General features: G+C 39.5%; 1 protein-coding gene across 3 annotated transcripts in view; it reads left to right on the top strand.

Annotated features, from left to right (window-relative positions):
* The window catches only part of NALCN (sodium leak channel, non-selective), a 290,181-nt gene that overhangs the window by 99,936 nt on the left and 163,155 nt on the right, over positions 1–27,090 (top strand). For all 3 annotated transcript variants that reach the window (XM_028112068.2, XM_028112069.1, XM_028112067.1), the window contains one exon: positions 14,203–14,334. In XM_028112068.2, coding sequence (XP_027967869.1) covers positions 14,203–14,334 — 132 coding nt within the window. The remainder of the gene's footprint in view (positions 1–14,202; positions 14,335–27,090) is intronic.

Raw genomic sequence — 27,090 nt, 5'->3', positions numbered from 1 at the left:
TTTAAAATTTGACCCCAAGTTTAAAACACAGAATATTTTACCCAAAAACCCCGATATCCTACTGCTCTGATAAAATAGGTAACCCATGAAATAAGTTGCCATAAATATGACTTCAGTTCACAATGATGGTATAGTAGTAAGTTGCGCATAAATTTCAATTACTCCAAAATAGTCTTTCCATAAATTTTATGTTTTCAAAATTTCAAAATTTTAAAACCACCAACTCAACATAAATGGAAACTGGTTTGAATGCCTTTATAAGTGAAGGACATTTAAAAACCATGTATCTAAAAGACGGATAGATAGATAGATATGCATATGTATTCTCGCAATGTAAAAATATATATGCATGTATATACACACACTTTTTTTTTACCTTGCAGCAATAAATCTATTAAGATTTTATATATTCCATTGAGCAGTGATAGGATCTGAGCAACAAGATTAGTTTTTTTTATTGTTTCCCTACATAGCTACATACACACACACATATTTTCCCTCATTTCCAATGTTGCAATCATTGTGGTATCTCTGCTCCCTCTGATTATGGAAGATTATTCCATAGCTGATTATGGAGCTATCAGATGAGTTAGGAAACTCAGAGGTCTTCTTACTCTTCTACAGAGTGATAGGCTCTATAGAGCCAGTGGTAGAAGAAAAAATAGGCACCTTTGGTCTGCAACTAAAAAGTCTGCAATATCTACTCTTTTGTTCTGAGACACAATTTTTAACTGTAATCATAACTATAATTATAACCATATCGGGAGTCTACACAGGCATTCAGGAAAAGGATTCAATTTGGCACCCTTAGGGTGGTCTTTTCTGTTTTCATAATAAATGAAAATGCATATGCTCTTAAATTTAATTGCAAAACCATAAGTTCAGAGCAAGACTTTCTAGGCTGTGAGTGATGAACTCTGTGGTAACACTTGTTGAACTTTTTAGTTGATTAACTTCGTGTTAACTTCATTAACTTAATTTTACTAGGACATTTTTCATGTTTAGCTAGTTATTAATGAAATTCATACCATGTTTACTAAGGAACTTAGCCACAGGAGATCTATGCAACTCCTTATAAATTCATTCCTAACCTAAGGACAAATAAGCAAACCTCCTATAGGCCCTGAAACACCCCTTCCCTCCACCTCTGTCCTGCCTAGAATGTCTCTCTGCTTTTTTCTCTTCTTCCCTGTGCACTGCTGATATGCTCATCATCTGGGGTCCCACCCCTTCCTGCCATTGGCCCTTATGGGAACAAGATGGCTCCAAGTGACAAGGAAAAGCCTGAGAATAGGGATGACCCAAGCCCTAGACCTGGTTTCCTTTTCTTTTTGTGCTACAGCTGCCTCCAGCACATGACTCCTGACTCCCTTACCTCTCCCCCCTGCCTCCCCAACCACAGACATCCTTACTTCACTCCATGAAGAAACATGCAGCACAGCATTGTTCCAGTAGGAGAGTAAATCACCATATTGTAGCCTCTTAGAGAGTAGGCTCTGGGGACAGACATATTTCAGCTCTGCTATTAATTAGTAAGACCTTGGGCATATTTCTGTAAAATAGGGATAGTGCCTCCTTCCTCAACTGTGAGGATTAAGTGAGTATTTATGTCCCACTCAAGAATTGTTTGGTTGCAAGGAACAGATCTTAGGCTCACAGTGAGCCTTTGAGTATAGTCAGACCTGCCAGGCAGCTATGCTTTCTTTGTCTTTCTCTTGCTTTCTGTGGGCTGACACATAATTTCTCATCTTTGTTTCTGTCCATGCATCTGCCTCTGTTTTTCTCCTTGAAGGCTGGCTTTATTCTGTTTCTTACACAGTGCCCAAATATGGCTGTTTGCAACTGAGTTTGGTGAACTCTCATTCAAGAGCTCTAAAGAGACTCACCAAGGAAACATCCAAAGATGCGTGTGAGGCTGGGAGACTATAGTTTCATAGTAGACCTCCCCAAATGGGAGATTGGCCAGAGGCAGCCGGTCATGGGAATGGAATGGAAGCAGCAAGTCCACTTAAGCAAAGTATTCCTGCAGCAGGAACCCAAAGTAATTTTCCCTTCTTAGTCCCTTCTGATTAAGGAGTCTCTCTCTGCGAGAGCCTAGTCTCTGTCTGCAAGAGCTACTGCTGAACACCCCTGGGAGCTTCATGGAGCGGGTGGAGAGGGACGTAACTTTTTGGTCATATGAGTAGTGGGACTTGACCTCAGGAGTTATTACTCAGGGACAGGTTCCCTACTAAACTTCGAAGTCTTGCAGGGCTTGAGAAGTCTTTTAAGGGCCAAAGAGACCGCTATGGTCTGACCTGAAGTTCAAATCACCTTGTATAGGATAGTTCCTTCGAAGAAACACCACCTAATTTCTTTGTATTTATAAGTGAATAGTTGGTAAATTAGAGCCATTTCACAATATAATATTCAATCCCTTCCTTGCAGTAAAAAGATTATGAAATAATGTGGAGACACAGATGGGAAGGATGCCTCTATATCCACCGTTGGAAATAATAACAGCTCACATTTGTGGACCACCCCCTCTGTGTCAGCCACACTGTGGGTTCCAGGTGTTCAATTATTTTGTGCTCACACGTGCCACAGTTGTAGGTGCTATTGTGACCTCTGTGGAGGGAGCAAAGGCTCCCTGTGACCTGTTGTGACCTCTGTGGAACAAATGAGGCACAGAGAGCTTAAGTAATTTGGTGAAGGTCACGTAGCTGGTTACTGACTGGGAAGATGGCACTTTTTACTCCTAGCGGCAACTTGTAACAATTTATCAGCGTTTCGCATCCTGTCTACAGCTGATGTTAGCAGACTTTTACACCTGATGGTGTGAAGATACATTCAATTTAGATCTCCCTGGTTTACAATCTGTAGAAGTTGAGCATTTTCTGTATAGATTCACAGGCCACTTATACTTTCTGTAGATTGCTTATTCATTCTGTAAGTAAGCCCATTTACCTGTTGATTTTTTTCAAACGATTTTCAGAAATTCTGTGCAATTCTAAAAGGGCGTATCACTTCTGTCTAACTGAGAAGACACTGAGATATTAGAAAGATACGTCTGAAATATTAGTGCTTGGCCTCTGGATGCACACTCTGCAGCTCTTCCCTCTTCAGGTGACGGTGCAGTTCTCTTAGGCGATACTACCAAGACCATTTAGAAAGTGTCTTTAGTGTGTGCATCTCAGAAAAGGGAAAAGTTATAGTTGACTCTTTTCCCATCAACCAGTTACTTAGCTGTTTAAACTCTATTTTGGCCTAAGCAACAGCTGCACCAAGAGGTCACTCTCTTGCATGATAAAAAGTTCTGTTAAATGGGTCCCCAACTGTGCTGTGACAAGCCATTTTTCTCCTGCCTCTCAGGTAGGCGTTTTCGTCTCTTGACAATTTGACAGATGTGGCCGCACAGTTGAGCCATCTTCCCAAACACACCCAGTAATCTATTACTGCAGAGAAAATCACTGACAAGAAAATGAAAGTATGCATGAGACCCAGCATGCTCGAGCTCCGTTTCTCTCTGTAGCATCTTGTGCCTCCATCTGTCAAGAACAGAGGTAATAGGCTCTAACCATAAGTAGGTCAAATGATGGCAAAATTATTACTCTAGTGTTTTAATGCTTTCTGAGAACATTTCCATTGAAGGCAAAGATTGGGGGAGGTGGACTGTGTGATGTGTGTATTTCAAGTGATAAAGTGACATGCGAGGCACTTCTCAGACGTCTGTCTTGTTAATGAACCTTCCCAGGAACTGGCAGACAATCTCAAGAATTGATTGAACCCAGGAGAATTTAGCTTCCATCCACAAGCAAACCTCTGCTGTGCTTACAGACCAAGGTGATGAGATGGTGTGGCCCGGCTGAGACTGGCCCAGGAGAACCTGGGACGATTTGCTAAATCTCCCAGAGCCTCGGTTTGCTGACTTGAAAAATGGGGATAATGACATCTCTTGGGGGTTTATAAGGATTGGAAATGATGCACATAAAATGTTTAGCACAGTGTGTGCGATGCAGTTGTCACAAGGGCGTGGAAATGACTGTCATTACTGTGTGCACATTCTTCCAACTGTCCCCTGCCTCAGAGTACCCTGTGCACATCCAGGAAGCCTGTGCTCATGCACACCTGTAGTCTGACCTCACCCCCTTGCTCCGGCCCTGTTTCTGCATCTCAGGAGTGTCCCGAAGAGTCCCAACAGACCTGCGCCCACTTGTTCTCATGAGCGTGTTGCCCCTCTCATCTTGAAAAATCAAACACACCTCTCCCTGACCCATTCCCACGTAGAAACGGGCTTTTCCTGCCTCTGCAGAACGAGGATGCACCCCCATCATCCTCCCTGAGCCTGACTTGTCCACAATTCTGTCGTTAATTCAGTCTTTTCAGTTTCTTTGAATTATCCCCCCTCCATCCCAACCTAATGGCCCTACCTTCAAAATCAGGGCAAACTAAACTTCCTCAGTACAGTGATTGATTTCTGACGCCTCTATTCAGTTCGGTCATTTTCTTCTCTACCTCCGGTTGCTTCCATTATAGCTTTCACATGATAAGTGCTTGGCAAATATTTGGGGGATTATATGTGAGTGTACACATATATATGCTTTCATGTACAGAACTACACCACCTCACACACAGCAGACACAAATTCTCACCCTCCTCTTAGGCGGAGGCCCGTGATACCCCTCCTGGACACTGGTGTGTGTGCACACACTCCCATCTTTGTCTCTAAGAGTAGAACATGAAACGGCTGGCTTGGAGGAAAAGTTTTGGGGGGAAAAAAGGAATAAAAAGTATTCTATAAGAACCTGGAATGGGAATTAAGAACAGGAAGAATAAAATATCTAGAGCCAAAACAGCACAAACCAAAGGTATAAGAAGGTAGTTAAAAAGCTAATTGAAAGAGACCTGTTATGGTCTTGAAACCAGTTATGGCCAAATTAACTAGAGAGGAGCTGATTGTGTAACTTTTCAGTTCTAAACATTTTATATATATAAATATATATATATAAAATATATATAAGTATATATATTTTATGTATTTATATACATATATATTTAAATATATATTCTACATATCTATATATACAAATAGAATATATATGCATTTCAGATAATAATTATATTTAGAGACCAGACATGATAAAATTAATACTATTTTTGTTTATCTATCTTCTGTTGATTAAATGGTTTGGTGTCTTTGATTTTGGGGCCTCATTGGAAGAAATATTCAGAACATCTTAAAATTATTTGCGTTTCAGATTATCCCAAACTAAATTCCTATATTGTTGTATATTTTCATCTTCTAGTTTGAATAAATCCCATGACTCTTCAATATTTACATCTATATTAACCAGGAGACATTTACCAACTTACGTCAGGCATTCATAATACAGTCTTGGGAGATGAATTTCCATCAAATATTTGTTACATTGTCACCTTTGGAAAAAATGAAGGCTACGTTGTTCTTCTTCCGAGCCTTGATTTCTGGGGTTAAATATGCAGCCCTCCTTAAAGTCTTCAGCTAAGGTTTGAAATTGCTATTTATTTATCTCCGTCTTCAGCACAATTAGTGCAGTTGAAGGGTTTGGAGGAGCAGTGTGACTCCCTCCGTGCCCTACAGCTGATGACTGGTTTGGACAGAGTAAAAAAACGTGTCATTTCATAGTATAGTTCCTGCCTGTTTTTTCAACCCCTCAAATTTGTTTTTCTCTCTTTCCTCAATAATTTAAGTATGTCAAAATGAATCACCCACTTGAAGATACTATCTCGTTCAAAAATTCTTGTTTAACTCTGTGTTCATCAAGTGTAACAACCTAAGCCCTTCACTGTGTCAGATCTAAAATTTGTTGAAAATGACTGCTATTTAATTTCATTTTCAAATGTGTGATTCCCCTCTTGAGTTTAAAACAAAAGTTTTATGTTCACTTGTCCACCAGTTAATATTAAAAATAAAAATAAACATATGGGTAAATTTGAAGTGATTCTACATATAGACATTTTAATTAGCTACGGGAATGTCGACTGAAGTGTCCAAAGACCTTAAAATCATCATAGTGTAAGGTCCCCTGTCTAGCAGCCTTGCTGTGGACCTTCCTAACTTCTCACTAAAGTACTCATGAAGACAAAGAGAAACTCACAACAATACTGATGACTAAGACTAAGAAAGCACTGTTTGTCAAAATCTGGTGAGATTAGCTGGTAACTCTATGGCCTATTGAACGCTAGTGAGAAAGTAGAAAATGTTAGCACCTGCAGTCTGGCATTTCACTTATAATCGACTCTAAGTCAGAATCAGAGGATCTGAGGAAGGGATGGTCACTCTGGAGGCTAATTGCTGGAATATGTGCAGTAGCCTCATTGGCCAGTCATCACTCTGGGTCCTGTTGTGCCCAAGGCTGAATGGTGCAGCTCCTTGGAATATACAGATAGAAGATTATAGCACCTGAGAGGCACCTGGGTGGCTCAGTTCGTTAAGCATCCTACTCGTGATTTTGGCTCCGGTCATGATCTCAGGGTTGTGAGATCAAGGCCCGTGTTGGGCTCTGTGTTGGACATGGAGTCTGCTTAAGATTCTCTCTCTCCCTCTCCCTCTGCCCCCATCTCTCTCTCTCTCTCTCAAAAAAAGAAAAAAAATTACTTGAACTCAAATGTCCTGATTTGTTTTACTTACTTCACATTAATACATCTAAAAATAGGATCAAGAGTGAGAGGGTCTGTGTGAGTGCCCTTGGCATTATGAGTCATGATGGGTCTCTAGGTATCAGAATGGGATGATATGTATGTCATCCAGCCTAGAGTAACAAGGAGGTGCCAGAGAGCTGGGGCAGCTGGGCGTGGGGCAGTGCTGTGCTTGCAAATGTTTACAGTGTTTAATAACCATCTTGAAGTGGGAGAGTTCTGACTGGTAGCTTTTGCTCATTTCCATGGTGTGCCACTATGGCCAATTTGAAGTTAGCAACATGACACTGAACATGAATTTGGGGAGAGATGTACACAATTCCAGCTCCAGCACACCACATGTGGGACCAACTGTGTTCCCCAACCACCTTCAATCAAGATGGCATATATATATATATATAGAGAGAGAGAGAGAGTACAATTTTTGATAATCCCATCTGAAGGACCTAGTTTCCAAGATCACTATAGAGGAGAAGAGAGAAAGAGCTTGGAGAAGGCACCCCCTTTCTTAATTGTCCCTTTCAAAATGACACACCACTTCCATTCCATTCTGGTGATGAGGACCACTCTTACTGCCCCATGTCGAGGCTAACAGGCTAAGTAATGTCATTTAGCTCTGTGCCCGGAGTGAGGAAACAGGCTTGGTGGGTGTATTGGTTGTACAACAAGCCACCCCTAAAACTTAATAGCTTATAAAACAGACACTGATTTTTGCTCATGAATTTGTGGCTCAGCTGATCCCAGCCGGACTCGTCCTCTATTTGCAGTCAACCAGCATCCTCAGCTAGCTCATCAGCTAGCGTCTCTGCTTCTGGGCCATGGCTGACTCTCGGGGTAAAGGGGATGGCGGGGCCCATGGGCTCCATGTCGAGGCTAACAGGCTAAGTAATGTCATTTAGCTCTGTGCCCGGAGTGAGGAAACAGGCTTGGTGGGTGTATTGGTTATACAACAAGCCACCCCTAAAACTTAATAGCTTATAAAACAGACACTGATTTTTGCTCATGAATTTGTGGCTCAGCTGATCCCAGCCGGACTCGTCCTCTATTTGCAGTCAACCAGCATCCTCAGCTAGCTCATCAGCTAGCGTCTCTGCTTCTGGGCCATGGCTGACTCTCGGGGTAAAGGGGATGGCGGGGCCCATGGGCTCCATGCAGCAAGCCTGCCTAGAATGTCGCTGTGATGGTCCAACGAGCTGCAAGAATAAGTCTCAACCCCCAACTATTTTCTGAATCTCTGTTCACATCATCTCTGCCATTGTCTTGCTACCAAAACAAGTCACATGGCTAAGTCCGGAGTCAGAGTGGGAGGGTGCTGCTGAGGCTGTGGCTGCGGGGAGGTAGGTGCTATTCTGGCTCTGCCGCACAGGCTAGAAGAAATGTGACTCACTGACTTACTAGCCTAATAGTCGGTCCTTCTTAGTGGCACTTCTTTTCCACTGGGCATGCATTTACTTTTCGTTAAAATCTTGTTTGCATTACACAGTGGAGCTGGCGTTTGAAAAATATTAATAACAGTAATAAATACTTGTGTGGCAATTTACGATTTAACCTCTAACCTTACTCTTGCAGAGTAGAGTGAAAGATAGTCTCATGCTGGCCAAGAGATGAAAATACCTTAGGAACCTCCTCTTCCTTCTTTCTACAATTTGACTTCCATGTTTGGGAAGTCCCCCAGCTTACTGTCCAGGAAAGAGAGCAACCCAGTCAGGGCTTGACCTATTCACGGATATCACAGATTCCCATTACCTTCGAGGAAAGTTACGTGTAGATTTCCATCTATCCTCTGGCTCTCCAGGGGCGGGCAGATGGGAAAGGCAGAGTTTCTCAGGACATCTACTGGTTCTGTTTTCAATCTTGTTATAAATATATTTGCTTTCTAACAATTCTCTATATCAGACAGCATTATTTTATGTATTGATTATAGAGGTAACATATACCAGATGTCTTCTAAATACGGGAAACGGAAGATGCACCACTTGCACATGAGAGATGTATTTTAGGTTTTTGTTCTTGGTCTTTAACACTGTGTTCTTGTTCTTATGCTCATGGCTGCATATGCAAGATGGTTTCTGAGAATATCATTGTGTAATTGCATTGTTCTCCAAATATGTTTATTTTGAGGTCTAATTAAAACAGTTTTTAGTACATGGTTGATACAATGTACAGTGCATGAAATTTGTTTACCAAGGTAGGATATTTTCTCTCAAGCAGCAATTTAAAGAAAGATTTGATTTCTGAGCTGTACTATTCATTATCTTAATTTATCCTCATTATGGCCTCCATAGTTTTGATCTGTTGGATGTTTGCCTACAGGGTCTTCAGAATCTTTAAGGCAGTGTTTTATAGGCAAAATTACTGAACAAATTAATAGAAATAACTCCAGTGAAGCCCTCAAGCTAAAAATGGGACAGCATAAGACCTTTCTAAAAGTCTATACACCTTCACGGTCCCTCTCAAGATTAATTATCTCTTTGGCTTGATTTCTCATATTGTACCTTCTTACCTTCCCCACAAGCAACTGATTCTCTCTCTACCTTTAAATGCCTAGAGAGTTTTCAAATACAGTAGTTATGATAATAAGAGTCCTGAATGCAAGATGTTGGCTATGTGTTAGACTGTATATTAAATAGTCTCATTTCTATTCATGTTACCACCTAGAGATGTAGGTGCTCTCAAATTCATTTCTCATATACAAACACTAAGTCACAGAGAGGTGAAGTCATGCACAGAGTCAAGATTTGAACTCAGCTCAGCCTGCCTTCAAACTGATATTTTTTCCCCACCCTGGAGACTTTACCCCCTTCTGTGAGGAACAGGTCATCTTCAGCTTTCAAATACAAGGTTCACAAACTTGTTCCCTCTATTTAATCACAAACACTTAGTGAAGGAGCTGCTGTTCTTTCTTCTTTAATACATAGAACAGTGTCAGAAGCATTTTGACTGCCTGTTAGAAGGCAAAAGAGCACCTACTTTGGACTCAAAACATATGAGACTACTTTCTTTTTTTCAAAAAAAAGATTTATTTATTTGACAGAGAGAGACACAGCGAGAGAGGGAACACAAGCAGGGGGAGTGGGAGAGGGAGAAGCAGGCTTCCTGCCGAGCAGGGAGCCCTATGCGGGGCTTGATCCCAGGACACTGGGATCATGACCTGAGCTAAAGGCAGATGCTTAATGACTGAGCCACCCAGGTGCCCCAAAACATATGAGACTACTCTCTAACTCTGTGAGTTTGGAAGTCTGCTTATCCTTACCTTGTCCTTTCTTCATATGTGAAAGGAGATAACAAAACATCTATCACACAGGGTTGTTGATTAAATGATATTTTTACATCAGCATGCAATATGCTTGGAAGGAAACTTGCCACAAACCAAGCACTCAAATGGTGGTCTTGTTTTGATAATACATCTTGGTGTCAATTTGAATTGAGTGAGGATCCCTATCTATATTTGGTGTAGACTTCACAGTCTCTTGAGAACATTCCTTTCACGATAGGACTCAGAACTAATAAAAGAAAAGTGACCTTTCTCCTTCTTCTGCTTGAGTTGAGATTCAGTATCATGCTGCAGACCCATTGTCTTATTACACGTTCTAAAACAAAGTAAGGTGTAAACCTTAGTTGCCATAATGAGTTTACATTTGTAGTAATAAAGTTTACAGAGACCCCTACTGGCATATCACCTTGGGTGGAGCCCTTTGGTGAGGTAGAATTTTGTAGCGCTAGTGCTGTATGCAGTCAGGTTTCGGAGGAGATGATTGAACTGGAGTATGTCAAAATCACGAACAATATTTCTATTAGATTCCTATTCTGCTGTAACACATTAACGCAAACTTATTGACCTACAACAACATATCATTTATAGTTGTGTAGGTCAGAACTCCAAAATGAGTTTCAGCTGGCTAAAATGAAGGTCTCAGGAAGACTGGCTTACTTTTGGAGGTCTAGGGAAGAAACAATTTTCTTACCTTTTCCAGATTCTAGGCATCACTTGACTTTATGAAAGAGTCTGTGATGGGTCTTCATAAAACTTGCCCCAAATGATTGAAAAGCCAACACATACTTTGTTCTTCATGAACCTGGTTTAGTTGGGTTTTAATCTTGGAGCTGAAGAGTGGGGGGAAGGTAGGCATTCATTTTGTGGTGGTGTGTCCTAACATATTTCCAGCAAGTATTGTTCTGTTCTCTTCAGTGGTTATAGACTTTCAGAGTCATTAAATTGTGAATTTGTGAAAAAATTTATAGGTCACCCAGTTTAAACTGCTACTCAAGAAGTATCCTCTACAACAGAGCCTCTCACACTTTAATATGCACATTAATTATTGGTGACCTTGTTAAAAATGCAGATTCTGATTCAGTAGGTCTAGGATTGGGCCTGAAAACCTGCATTTCTTTTTTTTTATTAATATATAATGTATTATTTGTTTCGGGGTACAGGTCTGTGATTCATCAGTCTTACACAATACACAGAGCTCACCATAGCACGTACCCTCCCCCATATCCATCACCCAGCCACCCCATCCCTCCCACCCCCCACCACTCCAGCAACCCTCAGTTTGTTTCCTGAGATTAAGAGTCTCTTATGGTTTGCATTTCTAATACGCTCCCAGGAAACTCCTGGTCCGGGGACCACACTTTGAGTAGTTAAGGCTCCTGAGCATTCCTGACAGATACTGCTGCCTTGGGGATGGTTCTGTTATAGTCTTTTCTTTGTATTTTGGTAATTCCAACTGTCACATACAATTGGTTTTTCTTGGACCAGAGCCAAACTAAAAATATATGTAAAACTTGTCTGATTTTTTTAAAATATAAACCAAAATGATATTGCAATTGAAGGGAACCATAAAAAGTTGAATGTGTATGCAGGATTCAAAGAGTTTTATGTTATATATAGAAATATATACATAAATGTATAAATATATATACACAAACATGCATATGTGTGTTTATAGGTTTATATATATATCCACATCCATGTTAAATAATTCTGAAAAATCTCAAGTTATATAATATTTTGTGGAACTGACTCAATTTAACATTTTCCTTTACATTAATTTTTTTTAAGATTTTTTATTTATTTATTTGACAGAGAGAGAGCGAGAGAGGGAACACAAGCAGGGGGAGTGGGAGAGGGAGAAGCAGGCCTCCTGCTGAGCAGGGAGCCCGACACGGGGCTCGATCCCAGGACCCCAGGATCATGACCTGAGCCGAAGGCAGATGCTTAACAACTGAGCCACCCAGGTGCCCCGATTTTTTATTTTTTTATAAAAATTAATGTAAAAGGAGGGGCGCCTGGGTGGCTCAGTCATTAAGTGTCTGCCTTCAGCTCAGGTCGTGATCCCAGGGTTCTCTGTTCGAACCCCATATCGGGCTCCCTGCTCAACAGGAAGCCTCCTTCTCCCTCTCTCGCTCCCCCTGCTTGTGTTCCCTCTCTCACTGTGTCTCTCTCTGTCAAATAAATAAATAAAATCTTTAAAAAATAAAATAAAATAAAAAATCGAAGGGTATAAATTTGTACTGTCCTACAGATATAAGCATGAGTCTAAATGTGATGTTTCTAGCCCTCTGCTTAATTAAGGAAACCGACAGCCAGCCAACATGGGTTGGATTGAATTGAGCTGAAGTGGACCATGTCACTAGCTCTCACTTCAAAGCTAGAGTTACTGGTTCTAATATTCAGATTTAGCTACTGCACATACTGGTCACCTTAATTCTTATTTAATATTTGAAAGTCATTACTTTGGAGAAAGCTAAGCCGTGGTGATTATAGTGTATCAAAATCCATTGTAAGTGATTATTTTAGTGACTCTGTACCAACAGGGACATGTAGACATTCAGACAAAAAACAACCTAATTATAATGACAACACCAAAGCGAAGCTGTGGCAGTTACAAAACCAATTTAAAAGTTTTTTGACAGCTGTGGCTAAAAGCTTTGTTTGGATCTTTCAGTAATAACAGTTTACTTAAGACACAAATCCACAGCTAAGGAAAATAGAGAAAGTTGTGGCTTTTCTGTCATGCAGATAAAGTAGAAGTCTGTTGAAATATTTTTAATATAACATTATGTTGAAAAGAGTATAGAAAAGGAATAATAGTTATGGAATGTAACTCTCACAATTCAAGAGAGACCAAATAACAATACAAATTCTAATGAGAGTAGAAATGTGCCGGCTGATTTGCTTATCTGTCTTATGAAGGTCAGTTTCTGCAAGCAAATTCGTGTGCCTTTAAATATGTTGATTGGCAATCCTGGGATTTGATTTTGTATTACCTATAAAGTCAAAGGCACATGGATGTAATGCTTCCATACACAGACCCTTACTAAATACCTGCTTTTCCAATAGCTCCGACATCTCTCAAATTATTAGATCTTACCACCTTTATTTATCTCCCTTGGTCCTGGACTCCGTCAAATACACCGCATAATTAATTCTTTGACCTTGGGCAATTAATCTCCCATTTCTGGACAGAAAAAAAAAATGCCTGGATTCACAGAATTGCACTTATTTTTTATTGCAAATCTTTGTAGAACCCTTATAATATGCAAGCACTGCTCTAAGCGCTTTACAAATATTGACTCACTTAAAATGGTAACAACTTTTGGAGTGGCCACTGTTATTTCTACTTTACTGATGAGGAAACGGAAGCTCAGAAAGCCTTAGCTAACTTGCCCAGGGCTGCAGAACTTGTATGTGGTGGAATCACCGCTCCATGCACTTTGGCTCTGAGCCCACGTCCTCAGTGACAAGTGCAGGGTATGGAAGACTGTGTGAAGTCACATGCGTGAATGCATGAGACAGCGGCCCAGAGGAGGCAGCCCTGTTTTTCTTTTCCCATACCCAGGTTCTACTTTAGTCAGGTGCTTTTAGTTGCCAAAATTGAAGAATTCTCAGGTCAGATCAAATGGAAGGATCCGTGCCCCTACGTGCCAAGAAGAAACAAGGCCTCCATGCGTGGTGGCGCTAGTCTCTGGGCAGTTGGTGCCAAGGGATGTGATTTAGTGGTTTGTTGTTATGCACTCAGGTCCTGTCCATAGGCCAGCTTCTCTCTCCTTTTTTTGCTGCCCGAGGCCTTCAGCCTGTACTCTCTCCTTTTATATACTGTCTACCCCACCATGGAGGGACTTCAACAGACTTGGGTATGGAGCCTGCTTCTACTGTGTACTTGCTGTGTGATCGTGGACAAATGACTTAATCTCTCTGAACTCACTGGAAAAACTGAGGAATATATCCTGCTGTGTAGGGCTACCGTGGAGATGAAAAGAGATAAAGTAAATAACATACTTATAGAATGGCCTGGAACATTGTAAGCATTGAATACATGCTAGCCATCATAATAACAGTCATTATTTTTGAATGCCTAATTATTTCACCTCAGTGGAGGCAGTAGACTTGGGTCCAAATTATGGGTCCACCTGCAATACTTGTGTGACAGTGGGAAAGTTATTTAACTCTGCTGAGCCTCCATTTTCCTCTCTATAAAATTGGGGTAACTTCCTAGAGCGGTTTCTGTCTTTGTTGAGAGTGTATCTGTTTTGCCTCCTCAGCAAATGATGCGGTCGTCAGTGTTCCACATGTTCATTCTGAGCATGGTGACTGTGGATGTGATAGTAGCCGCGAGCAACTACCACAAAGGAGAGAGCTTCAGACGGCAGTATGACGAGTTCTACCTCGCAGAGGTAAGCAGCCCCCTCAGAGGCAGATCAGTGTTCAAGGTAAAGGTGAACCCCAGGTGGTGCCTTTTAGAAATGTGAAAATTAACATCAGTTCCTTAATTACTTGACTTTGACCAAAGCTGATTCATTGTCTGCTTCTTAAATGTTTCTTTGGTCACTGTGTTGCCTGGCTCATTTTCTGTCGCCCTCAGACTGAGTGACTTCCCCACCATGTCACATTGCCAAGGTAACTCCTTTGCCCCCGCTATTACCCTTCTGAGCTTGCTATTTTCCTATCCACCTCTCATTTTCTCTCCCTTTCTCACGTTGTGTTAGTCTGTTTCCTACTAAGTGTAAGCAAGCACAGATTCAGAAGATTGTAAGTAAGCAAGTCAGTTCAACAAGACCAAAGAGAGGGCAGGAGGGAAATTGGAAAAGGTAATACAATAATTTCTGTGCTAGAAACAGAGGTGTTACCACCTGCACTGAAGATACCAAGTCAGGAGCAGGTACGTTTAATGATTAAATAGGCATCTTCTAGCACCCTACATACCATACTAGAGTTTTGGAATAGTACTTCTTATTGACTGAGTTAACTTTGTTATTAGTTGATTCTTAAATATTTTAATGACATCCAGAGACCACTTTCTTATTGTGAAAAATTATTTCTAAAATACATCTCAGAATTCAGTGATTACATATTTATGGAAAATTGATTGACATATAACTCTTTAGAAATCCATTTATCTTTTAAATGAGGTATGCATATACAGCTGAACTACACTTTAAGAAATCCAATATATGAAAAAGTAAACTTAAAAAAACAAAAATAGTAATTTGACTATTTTTATTATAAAAGCATTTTCCATGTAAAAAAAAAAATCAATTTACCATATAGTTGAGTTCTCTAAGATATCCAGAATTCCTCCAGTACATTTAAAAATGGATTTGGTTAATAAAAATTCAATCCACCCGCACATAAACTTTTCAGAAAAAGAACTGATGGCATATACCTATTGAATGTTAGCATCTATGTGGGTATCAAGAAGCTTTTAAGGAGTCACTTATGAATTCCCCTCTTCATGGAGGTTTGTTGCCTGTAACAAAATATCATTTATATTAAACTTCTACTGTGATGTTATGCTCCCTAATTGCTATGTGGTATATGGAGCTTATAGTTTAGCAAGAAATATAGACAGTAAACAATAAGTGTTTTATGCTGTGGAGTACCAATGACAGGAGCTCATGAAGACATTATATCGAGCCTGACACTTGAAAAATGGGTATAATTTTGCTGCAGATTCAGCACACAAAGATTGGGTTGTCATTAAAAGCACAGGGAAACATGGACCAATAGTAATTTTTGCAGGTGAATTTCTAAAGCAAGGATCGAACATTGAAGGAATCCCAGTCAAGTGATTGCTGTCTGAAGTAGAAAGCAAGGTCTATATCCAGCCTGATAACAAGACTATAAAATGGGAAGGTGTGGACACTGTGAAGAATGCAAAAAAAAAGCAAATCAAAGATACATCAATTCCAATCCTGAAGACCCAGCTGAATTTTGAGGCTACAAATTCATAATGATACCAATTTAGACAGGTCTGTGCCTTTTTTAGGCCTTGCATAAAGGGGAGAAAGGCAACACTTAGACTGAGCCAGCTCTGGTGATTTTCCAGGCTGGTGGAGCTGAGAGAGGTAGAGAAGGTAAGGTTTTTTGTTTTGGTTTTGGTTTTTTGGGTTTTGTTCATTTGTTTGTTTTGGTGCAAAATGATGGTTTTATTAAAGCGTGGGGACGGGGCCCATGGGCAGAAAGAGCTGCTGCCCCGGGGTTATGAGGGCTGGCTGATTAGATACTATGGGGTTGGGGAGGTAAGGAAAAGGGAGGTTTCAAAAGGATTTTCTTATGTTAAAGAAGACTCCCAGGATACCAAAGACCTTGCCATTGTCAAGGAAGGTTGTTTTTCCTTCTAACAAGGCATTAACATTAAGATAGTTGGGAGCTTCCTGGAGGAACATTACACTCTGCCCCCTTCAAGTATCTGTCAATGAGCTGCAGGTTATAAGGAAAGTGGGACCCAGGATTTAGGATTTCAGAATAATTCTGGATAACTAAATATAAAATATGGAGTGTTATATGGATGTGATTGGCTCAAACATAATGATGGAGTCAAGGCAAAATGTCAGGGAGCTATCAGACTAAGATGTTGGCTGAAATCTTCACAGTGGTATTGAAATCATTCAGTGTGAGGCCCGTTCTTGGGGAAGGAGCCTAGGCAGGGGCATATAGGAAGGACTGATGGAGAGATTAATAGACGGCAGCCACAGGGAGTGTCAGATGAGACGGTATCTTAACCTGATGGAGTACACCTCAAAGGAGTATTGAGGAGTAAGAGACAGGGCATCTCTTCCTCATCCGTATGCTATCCTACATGGGCCATGTGGGGTACTGGAGCAGAGCCTCCCCTTCTGGAAAGCGCTGTGGAGGAAGGCATGCATTTGGGACAGAATCAGCTGAGGCAAGGACATAGGAAACAGATTCAGTGAACAGGGATAAGTCAGCAAAGTTTTTCTTAAAGAGCCAGATAATAAACATCACAGGCTTTTCAGGCCACATGCTCTTTATCTCAGCTACTCAACTCTACCATTGTTGTGCAAAAATGATGTACAAAATGAGTGTGGGCTCAGAATGGTGGTGTTCCAGTAAAACTGTATTTATAAAAATAAGCAATGGGCTCAACGTTGGTTTAAGCTATAGAAACAGAGAGTATGTCAACTAACATCTTTATGTGTTAAATACAAATATACTAATACTAACAACAAGAATAGCTGCCATTTGGGGGAGATTCTATTATGTTGCCAAGTATTTTAAAGGGCTTCATTATCCCATTTAATTCTTAAAATAGCTGGAGAAATTCGAGTGTATGGGCTATCATGATTCAGTATTTAAGGCAATAGCATAATATAATATTTTGGAAAGTTTATTTTTAAAAAAGATCACAAATGGCCCTGAGCTTTCAAAGAAGTAATTTCTTGAGTTCCCACATATTCCAGGATAACCTCAAAAATCCAAAATAAACTACTCTACCCATTAGAATCAACTTGCAGTCTAAAAAACATCCTTTAAGCATAAATTAAGCTGCTTAGCTTCTGTTGTGTAGCTGGAGACCAGTTTTGCTACTTTGGACTAACTAACCTAAATTTAAAATTAGTTAAGAAACAGGAAAAACTTTTCTTTGTTTTTTTGGCTATGTATAAATGTAAAAAGGTAAATTTACTTTCTTTTGTAAGAGTTCGCATTTTTAATTCTGATCTAAGATAAAACATTGTTAGTAATAGTATACATAAAATCACATTTTTATAATGAACATAATTATATTTTTAAATGGATATTCTCATTCTCTTAAGTAATAAAACTTAAACGGTACTTTTCTATTGTTATATAAAAATATATAAATATATAGGTGTATCCATTAGACTGTATGTTTAACAGAACCTTATCAGCACAGTGTTATGCACAGAAGCTTAACAATTTTAACAAAATTCCTCTTTTAAGAAAGTCAAAAATTGATGGGAGAGCTAGCGCAATGAAGTAAGCAATGAAGAACAGCATTTCTGGTCAGGAGACAGGTTTACCTTCTTTAGAACTCCAGGATGTCTCTTTGGTTTCCTGTTTTTCTATGGCAGCTATGTGTTTGAAGCAGAAAGTCTTTCTTTTTTTTTTTTTCTTTTCTTTTCTTATGTTATGTTAATCACCATACATTACATCAGTTTTGGATGTAGTGTTCCATGATTCATTGTTTGCGTATAACACCCAGTGCTCCATTCAGTACGTGCCCTCTTTAATACCCATCACCAGGCTAACCCATCCCCCACTCCCCTCCCCTCTAGAACCCTCAGTTTGTTTCTCAGAGTCCATAGTCTCTCATGGTTCTTCTCCCCCTCCGATTTCCCCTCCTTCATTTTTCCCTTCCTGCTATCTTCTTCCTTTTTTTTTTTTTAACATATAATGTATTATTTGTTTCAGAGGTATAGATCTGTGATTCAACAGTCTTGCACAATTCACAGCACTCACCATAGCACATACCCTCCCCAATGTCTATCACTCAGCCACCCCATCCCTCCCACCCCCCACCACTCCAGCAACCCTCAGTTTGTTTCCTGAGGTTAAGAATTCCTCATATCAGTGAGATCATATGATACTTGTCTTTCTCTGATTGACTTATTTTGCTCAGCATAATATCCTCCAGTTCCATCCATGTCATTGCAAATGGCAAGATTTTATTCCTTTTGATGGCTGCATAATATTCCATTGTATATATAGACCACATCTTCTTTATCCATTCATCTGTCGATGACATCTTGGCTCTTTCCATAGTTTGGCTATTGTGGACATTGCTGCTATAAACACCATGGTGCACATACCCCTTCGGATCCCGACATTTGTATCTTTGGGGTAAATACCCAGTAGTGCAATTGCTGGGTCATAGGGTAGCTCTATTTTCAACTTTTTGGGGAACCTCCATACTGTTTTCCAGAGTGGCTGCACCAGCTTGCATTCCCACCAACAATGTAGGAGGGTTCCCCTTTCTCCGCATCCCCACCAACATCTGTCGTTTCCTGACTTGTTAATTTTAGCCACTCTGACTGGTGTGAGGTGGTATCTCATGGAAGTTTTGATTTGGATTTCCCTGATGCCGAGCGATGTTGAGCACTTTTTCATGTGTCTGTTGGCCATTTGGATGTCTTCTTTGGAAAACATGTCTTCTGCCCATTTCTTGATTGGATCATTTGTTCTTTGGGTGTTGAGCTTAATAAATTCTTTATAGATTTTGGATACTAGCCCTTTATCTGATATGTCATTTGCAAATATCTTCTCCCATTTTGTTGGTTGTCTTTTGGTTTTGTGGACTGTTTCTTTTGCTGTGCAAAAGCTTTTTATCTTGATGAAGTCCCAATAGTCCATTTTTGCCCTTGCTTTCCTTGCCTTTGGTGCTATTTCTAGGAAGAAGTTGCTGCGGCTGAGGTTGAAGAGGTTGCTGCCTGTGTTCTCCTTTAGGATGTTGATGGACTCCTTTCTCACATTTAGGTCTTTCAACCATTTTGAGTCTATTTTTGTGTGTGGTGTAAGGAAACGGTCCAGTTTCATTCTTCTGCATGTGGCTGTCCAATTTTCCCAACACCATTTGTTGAAGAGACTGTCTTTTTTCCATTGGACATTCTTTCCTGCTTTGTCGAAGATTAGTTGACCATAGAGTTGAGGGTCCATTTCTGGGTTCTCTATTCTGTTCCCTTGAGATCTATGTGTCTGTTTTTGTGCCAGTACCATACTGTCTTGATGATGACAGCTTTGTCATCATCACGTCAATAGAGCTTGAAGTCCGGAATTGTGATGCCACCAGCTTTCCTTTTCTTTTTCAACATTCCTCTGGCTATTCAGGGTCTCTTCTGGTTCCATACAAATTTTAGGATTATTTGTTCCATTTCTTTGAAAAAAGTTGATGGTATTTTGATAGGGATTGCATTAAATGTGTAGATTGTTTTAGGTAGCACTGACACCTTCACAATATTTGTTCGTCCAGTCCATGAGCATGGAACGTTTTTCCATTTCTTTGTGTCTCCCTCAATTTCTTTCATGAGTATTCTATAGTTTTCTGAGTACAGATTCTTTGCCTCTTTGGTTAGATTTATTCCTAGGTATCTTATGGTTTGGGGTGCAATTGTAAATGGGATCAACTCCTTAATTTGTCTCTCTTCTGTCTTGTTGGTGTATAGGAATGCCACTGATTTCTGTGCATTGATTTTATAGCCTGCTACTTGACTGAATTCCTGTATGAGTTCTAGCAGTTTTGGGGTGGAGTCTTTTGGGTTTTCCACATAAAGTATCATATCATCTGCAACAACTGGGAGTTTGACTTCTTCTTTGCCGATTTGGATGCCTTTGATTTCTTTTTGTTGTCTGATTGCTGTGGCTAGGACTTCTAATACTATGTTGAATAGCGGTGGTGAGAGTGGACATCTCTGCCATGTTCCTGACCTTAGGGGAAAAGCTCTCAGTTTTTCCCTGTTGAGAATGGTATTTGCTGTGGGTTTTTCATAGATGGCTTTTATGATATTGAGGTATGTACCCTCTATCCCTATACTCTGAAGAGTTTTGATCAAGAAAGGATGCTGTACTTTGTCAAATGCTTTTTCTGCATCTACTGAGAGGATTATATGGTTCTTGTTCTTTGTTTTATTAATGTATTGTATCACACTGATTGATTTGTGGATGTTGAACCAACCTTGCAGCCCAGAGATAAATCCCACTTGGTCATGCTGAATAATCCTTTTAATGTACTGTTGTATTCTATTGGCTAGTATTTTGGTGAGAATTTTTGCATCCATGTTCATCAAGGATATGGGTCTGTAATTCTCCTTTTTGATGGGGTCTTTGTCTGGTTTTGGGATCAGGTAATGGTGGCCTCATAAAACAAGTTTGGAAGTTTTCCTTCCATTTCTATTTTTTGGAACAGTTTCAGAAGAATAGGTATTAATTCTTCTTTAAATGTTTGGTAGAACTCCCCTGGGAAGCCACCTGGTCCTGGGCTTTTCTTTGTTGGGAGATTTTTGATGACTACTTCAATTTCCTTAGTGGTTATAGGTCTGTTCAGGTTTTCTATCTCTTCCTGGTTCAGTTTTGGTAGTTGATGTATCTCTAGGAATGCATCCATTTCTTCCAGATTATCTAATTTGCTGGCATAGAGTTGCTCATAATATGTTCTTATAATTGTTTGTATTTCTTTGGTGTTGGTTGTGATCTCTCCTTTTTCATTCATGATTTTATTTATTAGGGTCATTTCTCTTTTGTTTTTGATAAGTCTGGCCAGGAGTTTATCAATCTTATTAATTCTTTCGAAGAACCAGCTCCTAGTCTTGCTGATCTGTTGTACTGTTCTTTTCGTTTCTATTTCATTGATTTCTGCTCTATCTTCACTATTTCTCTTCTCCTGCTGGGCTTAGGCTTTATTTGCTGTTCTTTCTCCAAGTCCTTTAGGTGTAGGGTTAGGTTGTGTATTTGAGACTTTTCTTGTTTCTTGAGAAAGGCTTGTATTGCTGTATACTTTCCTCTTAGGACTACCTTTGCTGCATTCCAAAGATTTTGAACAGTTGTGTTCTCATTTTCATTGGTTACCATGAATTTTTTTTAATTCTTTTTAATTTCCTGGTTGACCCATTCTTTAGTAGGATGCTCCTTAGCCTCCATGTATTTGAGTTCTTTCTGACTTTACTCTTGTGATTGAGTTCTAATATCAAAGCATTGTGGTGTGAAAATACGCAGAGAATGATCCCAGTCTTTTGGTACCAGTTGAGACCTGATTTGTGTGTGACCTAGGATGTGATCTATTCTGGAGAATGTTCCATGGGCACTAGAGAACAATGTGTATTCTGTTGCTTTGGGATGGAAGGTTCTGAATATATCTGTGAAGTCCATTTGGTCCAGTGTGTCATTTAAAGTCTTTATTTCCTTGTTGATCTTTTGCTTAGATGATCTGTCCATTTCAGTCAGGGGGATGATAAAGTACCCTACTATTATTGTATTGTTGTCGATGTGTTTCTTTGCTTTTGTTATTAATTGCCTTATATAATTGGCTGCTCCCATGTTAGGGGCATAGATATTTACAACTGTTAGATCTTCTTGTTGGATAGACCCTTTAAGTTATGATATAGTGCCCTTCCTCATCTCTTATGATAGTCTTTGGTTTAAAATCTAATTTGTCTGGTATAAGGATTGCCACCGCAGCTTTCTTTTGGTGTCCAGTATCATGGTAAATGGTTTTCCTCCCCCTCACTTTCAATCTGGAGGTGTCTTTGGGTCTAAAATGAGTCTCTTGCAGAGAGCATATCGATGGGTCTTGTTTTTTAATCCAGTCTCATAGCCTGTGTCTTTTGATTGGGGCATTTAGCCCATTTACACTCAGGGTAACTATTGAAAGATATGAATTTAGTGCCATTGTATTGCCTGTAAGGTGACTGTTACTGTATATTGTCTGTGTTCCTTTCCGGTCTATGTTACTTTTAGGCTCTCTCTTTGCTTAGAGGACCCCTTTCAGTATTTCTTGTAGGGCTGGTTTTGTGTTTGCAAATTCCTTTAGATTTTGTTTGTCCTGGAACTTTTTATCTCTCCTTCTATTTTCAATGACAGCCTAGCAGGATATAGTATTCTTGGCTGCATATTTTCTCATAGTGCTCTGGATATATCATGCCAGTCCTTTCTGGCCTTCCAGGCCTCTGTGGATAGCTCTGTTGCCAATCTAATGTTTCTACCATTGTAGGTTACAGATCTCTTGTCCTGAGCTGCTTTCAGGATTTTTTCTTTGTCTTGTAAGTTTTATTATTAGATGTCTGGGTATTGACCTATTTTTATTGATTTTGAGGGGGGTTCTCTGTGCCTCCTGGATTTTGATGATGCCTGTTTCCTTCCCCAAATTACAGAAGTTCTCTGCTATAATTTGCTCCAATATACCTTCTGCCCCTCTCTCTCTTTCTTCTTCTGGGATCCCAGTTATTTTAATGTTGTTTCATCTTATGGTATCACTTATCTCTCGAATTCTGCCCTCATGATCCAGTAGTTGTTTGTCTCTCTTTTTCTCAGCTTCTTTATTTTCCATCATTTGGTCTTCTATATCACTAATTCTCTCTTCTGCCTCATTTATCCTAGCAGTTAGAGCCTCCATTTTTGATTGCACCTCATTAATAGCCTTTTTGATTTCGACTTGGTTAGATTTTAGTTCTTTTATTTCTCCAGAGAGGGTTTCTCTAGTGTCTTCCTAGTTCTTTTATTTCTCCAGAGAGGGTTTCTCTAATATCTTCCATGCTTTTTTCAAGCCCAGCTAGTATCTTTAAAATCGTCATTCTGAACTCTAGTTCCGACATCTTACTAATTAATGTCTGTATTGATTAGGTCCCTGGCAGTCGGTACTGCCTCTTGTTCTTTTTTTTGAGGTGATTGTTTCCGTCTTGTCATTTTGTCCAGAGGACAATGGATGAATGAGAGAACAGAATGCTAACAGGGTAACAACGACCCCAGAAAAATATACACCAAACAAATCAGAAGAGGCTTGAAACTGGGGAAAAAGAAAGGGAAAGAAAGAAAAAAGAAAAAGAAAAAGATAAAAAAAAAAAAAAAGAAAAAGAATATGATCAAATATGATCAGGCTGGTGCATAGATCAGTGCCACACCCTAGATTTGGGGCATATTTTGGTCTGTTGGAAGAAAGTGCCTCCCAAAATTTTAAAGAAAGAAAAGCTTATATATGTACAAAAATAGGGGTAAATACGATGAAGGGATGGAATTTGACCTCCAGGAAGTGGTTGCTTTCCTTTTCAGAAAGTTGCTGCTATTCTTTTCTTCGATCTCCTGTTGAGTTCGTAGGTGTTCAGAATGGTCTGATCCCTATCTAGCTGAATTCCTGGGACCAGACGAAATTTAGGTCTCCTGTTCCTCTGCCATCTTGCTCCTCCCATCACAGAAAGTCTTTCTTAAAGTGTGGACTACATGCCATCTTTCAGGAAGTCATCTTTTCTAGAAAAGTAGTTTCCATGTCCCTCTGAGGACATTTGGCTTTATGATATTTGTTAAAATGAAATTAAAGGAAAGACCCATTTATTTTACTTCCAACAAAATCTGACACCCACATTTCACCTCATTAATCACAAGAAATGACCAAATTAAGAGACTCACTTGCCATAACAGCAGTCTTCCAGATTATCATTAAGTTTAATTTCCTTTTTGGAAAATTTTCATTAAATAAGTTTCTTCTGACAATAACTTTTTTGGTCCTTTCTTCTAAGGGACTTGGACAGTACCCTGTTAGGTGGAAAATCATATCATAATGACATTTTCAACTATTCAGTGACCCATTTCAAAAGTTTGCTCTTTAACTATGTAGAATACTGAAGGTACACTATAGACTAAGAGCAGGTGATTTACAGACACCTCTAGAGGGATGCAGATAAGCACTTATTTTGTTGTTATTTAATCTGAATTTCATTTAGAAGGGAGCTACCTGAATTGGATTTCTTGTGACTTTTGTCCTACAATCTTCTTTTGTGACAAATTTGCATTCATTTTCTTTTTAATATCCATTATGTTTCTATGAAAGTTTGAAATAGAGACCGCAACACAAATCTTGGATAACATATTTCAAATATCTTTCCTACATTTGGGCAGCATCTCTACCATTTTATCTTCTCACACCCACATGGCACAGTCAGCTCATTTATAATTTGTCACCTATAAATGTTCATACATTATTCATTGAATTAAAAGGGCAGAACAATTTCTGTTGTTGTATTTATATTATGCATGTCATTTTCCCTTTGGTTATTTTTCTCCTTAGCTTCAGAAATTTGATAATCATCTTACTGTTTTACCTGCTAGCCTCACAAATCCAATTACAAGTTCTTTTAGAAAACAAGCATTTTAAATCAAATTCTCATACTTTTCACTCTAAAAAAATATTTTCACAAGTGATGTACTTTCCTGGAAATAGATATAATACTGTTTCTTGGAATAACTCCTTTAATTTTTAAATCTGCATTCCATTATTCGTAATTTTCTTGAGGACGAGGGTGCATTATGGTATATATGAAATGGCATAAGTATTATTATAAAATGAAAACTTGGAGAAGAAATTATAGAGTGTAGTGCTTAAAGAACTCATATAACTTGCATTCCTGAAAATATTAGTTAAAATTTGCTATGGTGGCATTAAATCAGATATGTCTATAGAGTATGCATTTTCAATTGGGAGTGAAACACCTGTAAAGGGGTAAAAATTGGTTCTTAGGGAGGCAAAAAAAAATCTTACTCTTCCTATTTATAGAGCAGAGATAGATATGTGAAGTATATAGACAGATATATAACATATCTATGGTATTAAAATTCCATATGGGGTCGTGATTAGGAACAAAATATCTAAAAAGACTCCTGGTTGGGGAGAAGGGGGTGTTTAAAAAAAAAAAAAAAGATTGGAAAACACTGCCTTAGGAAAATGGGAAGGAGAAAGAAATATTTGTTTTCTTCATTTGTTGTTTCCAAGTTGCTTTAAGTAATGTAACAATATTTATGGAAAGTTTATCACACTTACAAATCTTAACTTCACTCTTGAAAAGATGAGTTTCAACTTGTAAGCACTCACATATAGTATCATATGCTGCAGGATGGGAGACAGAGGAAAGGTCCCATGCACCATGTCCATATGGGGGCTGCAGAGCGAGGGGCACAGCAATGGCGTGTGCACTCCCAGGCCAGGAGTGATGAGTGGGACTCCACCCTTCTGTAGGTTGCACTGTTGACTGCCTGGGATTTAGAGAAAGCCTGAGACAGGACACATTTTAGTTGATTCTTATGAGCACTCCTGGGGTGTTTAGGTTCTGCAGGCAGCCCTGAGGCCTTGTCCCTTTTGTATGGCCAACAGCACAACCCTGGCAAGTTCCTCCCTGTCCAGCTATTGTCAAGGCTCAGTTCACTGACACAACCCACTGAGAAGGGTTGCTACAGTTTCCCCCTCACTGCTCCACTCCAATACTTCTAAACTGTGATGTTCCTCTGAATTGAAATGCTGCACTAAACCTTCTAGCCTACACCAAAATAGCTTATGAGCATGTAAGCTAATTAGATTTTCCTAAATCCCTCCTTTAATTCCTGACATGGTTCTTCCCTACACCAGAGTAACCCATAGTTATAAGTAAATTACCTATATTTTCATGTATAACATTTTTCATAGTGTTTTACCACTTTGGGATTACTGTTTCTCAGAGAACTAGAGTGTTGGCTTATAATAATTAGAAATTATGTTAAAAACAAGGGACTTGCTCCCACGAGTACTGGAATATGGTATTTACACATAATCACATAACAGTTTGCTAAATCCTTTTTTAGTGGCTCTTAGTGGGTTTGAAAAGCATATCGATTTTCCCAGTGAGCAAATAATAATGCAAATGGATCCAGCTGCATATTTAATTATGAATTATGATCCTTTAAGGAGATCATTCCATCTGTCTTTTTGATAGCAAATGCAAAGTTAATAAAGTGATTATTTGTATTTATATATAATTTAACAATCTATTTGGATATATTTCAGGTATTTATTAGTAGTTCCCAACTTAAAAAAAAAAAAAGACACTTTGATATGGGTTTCATTCTTTCCTTTGGAATGAAAGTCTGAAATACAGGTGAAGCCTATAGATATATGTGGGTGCCTGTCACTGTTCCCTCTGCTAATAACAACAGCCAGGTCCGGCTGCAGGTTAGACCATCAGGAGAGACCCATCTGCGTTTCAGTTTCTCCGGAGATCCCCCAATGTCTTCATAGTGTTAAAAGACCTGGACTAAGAAACCAAGGCTGGAGAAAACTCACCTGGCAGAGATTTGGATCCCCTGGCTGCCTGGGGCTGACCCTGCAAAGGAGTTGCACCTGCCCCATGGTCGCTGGTGGTCCAGAGAGAGCCAAAAGAATCCCACTGATCTTGATGAGCCAGAAAAGGAGCCTCACTAGAAGCTGAATTGTTTCCAGGTAGAGGCAGTTGGAAATGGATTCCACCAGCCTAGGAGGAGCCTTGACATAGAGAAGCTCTCTCCTTGATACCCAGCAGAGAGACCATGGGTTTTTAGGTCACTTACCTTAAAAATCACAGTGCCCCCTACTCCCTCTCATTTATCACTACGCAAGAGAACTTAAAAGACAAACAAAACACAAACATGCAGTCATGAACAAGCAAAGAAAAATTATTCTCATA

This window comes from Eumetopias jubatus, unplaced genomic scaffold, assembly GCF_037043125.1.
Source record: "Eumetopias jubatus isolate StellerSeaLion01/CBP00866 unplaced genomic scaffold, mEumJub1_p1.0 scaffold_3, whole genome shotgun sequence".
NCBI classification, from domain to species: Eukaryota; Metazoa; Chordata; class Mammalia; order Carnivora; family Otariidae; genus Eumetopias; species Eumetopias jubatus.
This window is presented reverse-complemented; position numbering and strand designations above follow the sequence as displayed.